At 46.9% G+C, this 6,003-nt stretch overlaps 1 protein-coding gene across 4 annotated transcripts in view; it reads right to left on the minus strand.

Annotated features, from left to right (window-relative positions):
- HTR7 (5-hydroxytryptamine receptor 7) overlaps positions 1–1,796 on the minus strand; it is a 143,051-nt gene extending 141,255 nt beyond the window's left edge. For 2 of the 4 annotated variants that reach the window (XM_003825351.6, XM_057298951.1), the window contains exon 1: positions 889–1,796. In XM_003825351.6, coding sequence (XP_003825399.1) covers positions 889–1,427 — 539 coding nt within the window. In that variant the 5' untranslated portion in view covers positions 1,428–1,796. The remainder of the gene's footprint in view (positions 1–888) is intronic. The other 2 variants (XM_055093122.2, XM_055093123.2) reach the window with 2 other exon arrangements.
- Between the last annotated feature and the right edge of the window lie 4,207 nt (positions 1,797–6,003).

A 6,003-nucleotide genomic window follows, 5' to 3' on the forward strand; every position in this document is an offset into this window, starting at 1 on the left:
AGTGAAATAGAGTTGTTTTAGGCCAAAGAGGATTGAGACCATACTTCAAGTTGTCAACTGCATAATATTTCAAGGGTCAAAGACTAGCTCCATTTCAAAAGCCTGTAACCTTACAGCCTGAAGAAACCCTGTGGGTCTCCTAGTTCAATATGACACCCAAGGCAGGAATTTTTCCCCTAGCATCCCTGACAGATGGTCAGCCTCTGTTTCAATTACTCCAGTGGGGGAGTTCTCAAGAGAAGGTTCCCAAGGGCTATGATGAAAGGCTAGAACCAGTCATTCAGACCTGGAGGAAGGCTCCAGTCAGTAAGCTCGCAAGATACAGACAGCATTACCAAACATTAAAACCAGACTTCCACAAGCAAGAATGCGATTCCGAACTGACCATCATGAAGATGCAATGTGTAAGACATGCAAACCCCAATTCTAGAACCATCCAAGGTCCTTTTACTGGCCTAGGGAGTAGCTCCCACAATGGGGGAAGCAAGGTGGCTTTTCTCCGACTTATTATTATTTTTTAATGACTCTTTAAGGCTCACAGCAAGGCTTGATCAAGTCAGGGAGCACCAAGTCCCTTCCTTCCAAAAACCAAGGCAAGGGACCCCCTGGTGGAAATGCTAAGGCTTAAAATACTCTTAACTTTGGTCTTAAATTCGTCACTACAGTAAACCAGAACATTTCGGGTTTTTCTTTTAAAGATGTACATAGGCTATGCCGTAACCGAAGTTTGGTTGGAGTAGGGTGGATTGGGGGGGAGCGGTGTTTTAAGCGCAGCCCTTCATCCCGCCTTGAAGTCTGGCTTGATCCTCCCAGGAAAGGCGAGCGCGCGGGGCTGAGCTGCCAGCCGGTCCCCAGCCAGAGCCTGGGACGGGGCGGTCCGGCCCTTACCTGTCAATGCTGATCACGCACAGGGTCATGATCGAGGCCGTGCAGCACATGACGTCCATGGCGATGAAGACATTACAGAAAAAGTGGCCAAAGATCCACTTGCCCCCGATGAGGTCGGTGACGCTGACGAAGGGCATGACCGCCACAGCCACCGAGAGGTCGGCCAGCGCCAGGGACACGATCAGGTAGTTGGAGGGCTGGCGGAGCTTCTTGACGAAGCACACGGAGATCACCACCAGGCAGTTGCCCGCGATCGTCAGCAGCGTGATGAGCGTCAGGATGGAGCCGATCACAACTTTCTCGACTCTGCCATAGTTGATCTGTTCCCCACAGCCGGAGGCATTGTCCGGGGGCGCGTCCCAGGTGGGCGCCGGGCTGGCTGTCACCTCGCTCAGCAGGTGCGGCGCCCAGGAGCCCGCGACCGGGTCGGCGCCACCGTCGGGGCTCAAGTCGGGCAGCCCGCGCCCCACTTCTGGCAGAAGGAAAGAGCGGAGGTGCCCGTAGAGGTCCGGGCGGCCGCTGCTGTTAACGTCCATCATCGCGCCGCCGTGTGCCGCTGCCCATGGAGCCGGCGCCCCGGCCACGCGCCTCCGGCTGCCGGCCCCGGGGCTTCACCTCACCGGTTCCGCTCCGCCCGGCCCAGCCATGGGGCCTGCGCCGACCGCTGGGGGGCGCCTGGCTCTGTCTCGGAGCCCCGCACTCCCCGGACCCCCGGCCGCTGCGGGTAACGCGGCAGCGCGGCCTCACGGGGACTCCCTGCGGGAGGCGCCTCGGCCCCCGACGGACGCCTGGGACGCGCGGAGTCGAGGGAGCTCGGGCTGGGCTCCGCTGGCAGCTCCACAGTTCGCAGCAGCAGCTCGGCTGCGCCGAGAGCGCCCGGGCGGCAGCGGCAGAAGTTGCGGAGTGCGCCCCGCCCCTCGCGCCCGCCGCCGCCGCCGCCGCTCCCCTGCGGCAGCCGCGCCGCGTCCTCGCCGCCGCCGCCGCCGCCTCCGGCCGCTGCCCGCTCTCTCGCGCTCCTGGGACGGGATACCCGGGCTGGGCAGGCACCGCCGCCTCTCCCGCGCCTCCCTACTTTGAGGGGGCGGCGCTGCACGCGCCTCCCGGGATCCCGGGTCCCCTCGCCCGGGAAGCTGTCCTTGCCGCATGATAGATACTCAGAACCCCTCCAGCCGACCCCAGCCTCCGCACAGTAGTCAGCCACAGTTCAGTGGGGGCATTTTTCTTTTGTTAAGAGGCCTAATGAGCCAGCGGATGTTTGGGCTCATTGCGAAATGAAGAACCTAGAGGGGGATTTTATTTTTCTTAATTAAACAACCAAAAAAACCTCTCTGAGCACTACACTAAGCAACAAATAGGTACTTCCGTTTTCTATTTTGACCGCTTATGGGAAGAAGCGAAGATGGAAAAGCAGCAGCCGAATGGGGTGAGGGTGGGAGCTCCGAGAAGAGGAAGAAAGAAAAAAAGGAGGGTGGGGGATTCCTTAAGCCCCTAGCACCCAGGAGATGAGGATGCTTTGGGGACAAGGCCTCCAAGGGGGTTACACCCATTTGGACTAATCCTTCCTGGATGTCTAGAAACAGTCCTCTCCGCTCTGAAAATAGACCCTGATTGCCTTTATATTTAGACTTCAAAGCCTAATATATTGAAAAGAGAGTTAATTTTCCCGTAGCATTCTGGAAATCTTACACATAAGCAAAGAAATGACCGGTTATACTCTTCTATAAAGGAATCCTGGAGGTGTATGTTGATTTAATACCTATTGGCTAAAATTCCCCTTGGTATCCAAACCCTGTCAGAGCGGCTGATTTTTATTATTTGTGAGATTTGCTTCATTCCATTTTGTTTGAAGGTTTCATTGGAAGCCAGCAGTGATTTCTTTAGTTTAAGACTCTAAAAATAATCAAATCTGTTTTTTCTTGTTAGGCCCTAGCGAATTATAAATAAGAAGAAAAGGAATAAAAACCTCAAAGTATATTGATCAGAGTGCTGAAAAGAACTTTCATTCTTCAAGATGGGTATTAGCTCTGTTTTTCCAGATAAGGAAGGTTGTTAGCTCTTGCAATCAGCTGGCAAGGAATAGTTATGTTTCAAACCCAAGTTTATCTGATTACTATGCCCATATTCTTCCCTGTACACATTCAAAAAAAGTTTTAATGAAAAAAAAAAGCCCTAATGGTGGGCCAATGTTCACAGCTCTTTTGCTGTGATCAACATTTCAGAGGCTCCTCTCTGCCTAGGATAAGCAAACCAATCCATTGAGTCAGAGGAAGAGTGAAACATAATACCTAGGCCACAAAGCAATATTATCTAACAGTTAAGATGGATGAGGAAATTTCTTCAACCTTACTTATGTTAGTTATTCTCTGTTTCGCTTTTCTTGGTTTGTTATCTGTGGTGAACCACGGTCCGAAAATATTAAATGGAAATTTTCAGAAATAAACAATGTGTAAGTTGTCAATTGCACACTATTCTGAGTAGCGTGATGAAATCTCTATCTTACCCAGGATATGAATCATCCCTTGTCCAACATATCCACACTGTATATGCCACCCACCATTAGTCACTTAGTAGCCCTCTCTCTTACCAGATCGAAAAAAAACATAGTATATATACGATTGGGTACTATCCGGGGTTTTAGGCATCCACTGGGGATCTTGGGAGATATCCCCTGAGGAAATCTCAGACAAAAGACAAATAGTTTGTTGCTGGAATGCATCTAAGAAACCATTTGTTCACCCTTCAGTGCAGAGGAGGAAATAGAGGCTGGGAGAAATTTTATAACTTATCCAAGATCATATGTGACTGCATTGAAATGTCTCCATTTTTTATTTTGAGGTTTGGAATTGTCTTAAGGTCTTTTAAAAATTCCTTCATGTAGTATATTCCCCAAGATACTTTTGATATTTTTTTCATTTTAACTTTTCAACTCATTTTAACTTATTTTGACTTTTGTATTCTTCCCCTTGAATACCCTAATCAGTTCAGCTTATATATTCTGTCTTGGCTCTGTCAAATAATATTCCAGAGTAATTACACACAGATTTTGAAAATTAATCGTTTTATTTGTATTTAAACCTCTAGTCAATATGATTTACCACCTACACTCTTACAGCCCTCACGTAGCCCATTTATATTTCACAACAGCTTCTAGTTTTTGCTTTTGTCTTGTTTTAGTCCCTTTGGGATGCCATAACAAAAATATCATAGCCTGGGTGGCTTAACAACAAACATTTACCAAGAACAAGGCAACAGTAAATTTAGCCATTTTGCTGTGTCCTCACCTGGCAAAGGGGGTAGGAGAGCTCTCTGGGTCTCTCTTTCTTTTTTTTTTTTTTTTTTTTTGAGACAGGGTCTTGCTCTGTCACCCAGGCTGGAGTGCAGTGGCGCGATCTCGGCTCACTGCAACCTCAACCTCCCAGGTTCAAGCGATTCTTCTGCCTCAGCTTCCCAAGTAGCTGGGATTACAGGCACATGCCACCACACCTGCCTAATTTTTGTATTGTTTTTAGTAGGGACCGGGTTTCACCATGTTGGCCAGGCTGGCCTCAAACTCTTAACCTCAAGTGATCCGCCTGCCTCAGCCTCCCAAAGTGCTGAGATTACAGGCATGAGCCACCAAGCCTGGCCTGGGGTCCCTTTTATGAGGGTACTAATCCCATTCAGGAGGGTTCTGCCCTCATGACTTAATCATCTCCCTCTCCCATCTGACAAAGTCCTAATGTTCAGAATCTATAACTTAAATGAAGGAACAAGCAAGAAACAAATAACCCCATTAAAAAGTGGGCAAAGGACATGAACAGACACTTCTCGACAGAAGACATACAGGTGGCCAGCAAACATGAAAAAATGCTCATCATCCCTAACCATCAGAGAAAATGCAAATCAAAACCACAATGAGATGCTCTCTCACACCTAATGCCATCACAATGGGGAGCAGGATTTCAACATACCAATTTTTTGGAGGAAACAAATGTTTATTCCATAACAACTTTTAAATTGTGTGACATATAAATACAGCAAATAATCATTAAAATACTATTTTTTAAATTACTACCTCCTTCATTGTCAATATAGCATCAAGTCCAAGCTCCCTTTTTTATAGAACAGTCACCTCTGTTATATTATCCCTAGTGATGGCTGAGTGTATTTCCTCAGAGTTGCTAGGTTTCTAATTTATAAGCTGTCACAATGCATAAACATAGTTATTGAAAATCTCGGCTTCTGCAGCATTACTTTGCTTATGTTGAGTTTAAATTTCATCTATCATTGTGTTATTCCAAAATCCTGACAGAGCAATCTGGAATTCTTTCAGTTTCCCTTTAACCTTCACTAACAAATAATTGTGTCCTCATAAAAATGCCAAAATCTAGTGTATACTTTTCCGTAATTTTCTCACAAAGAAATGCTAAAGATATAGCTTCACAAAATATTCATAAAATATCTAAATATTCATCTAAATTTGTTGTTTGTTCTGCCCCTAGTTTTCTGGCGTTTAAAAGCCATATCAAGGTGTTTCTTCCTTCTTCCCTCCCGCTGCCCACCCACTCTTCAACAGTTATACCAGAGACAGTAAGTAAAGTGTTGGCATCTAAATCAACTCATGTCTTTAGTTTTTGTCCCTTTTATTCCTAGCATTTAAAAAAATTACTGCTTTTAAAAGTACTAATTCTTATCTAGACTCTCATTGCCTACAATAGCATTCTCATAAGATTGTCAGTGAGGGCACCTGAGAATACAGCTTTCTGAGGTTTCCAACTGGCAATCTGGCAATCTCCTCCTCTAAGAACTGCTCTGGGAGAGTGCAGAAGAGCTGTGGAGTCCTACATCATAGTTACTGTCTTTTTATCAGCCCTTCCTCCCTCTAGGTACTCATCTAGCTCATCTAAATGCATATGCGTAATCCCATCTATGAAAACCCACACATATCCCTCCACAGGACATAAGCTTAGGATAGTTTGTTTTCCCATAAACCTTCATACCCTGACAACCTAGATGTACTTTAAGAAGCACAAAAAAAGCTTCCTAAGCCATAGGGTTCATTGGCAACTCACTAGTCAGTCAAGCATGCTGATATCATGTCTATCGGGGGTCTGATGGCCTCCCATGCCCAGTGCA

This window comes from Pan paniscus, chromosome 8, assembly GCF_029289425.2.
Source record: "Pan paniscus chromosome 8, NHGRI_mPanPan1-v2.0_pri, whole genome shotgun sequence".
Lineage (NCBI taxonomy): Eukaryota > Metazoa > Chordata > Mammalia > Primates > Hominidae > Pan > Pan paniscus.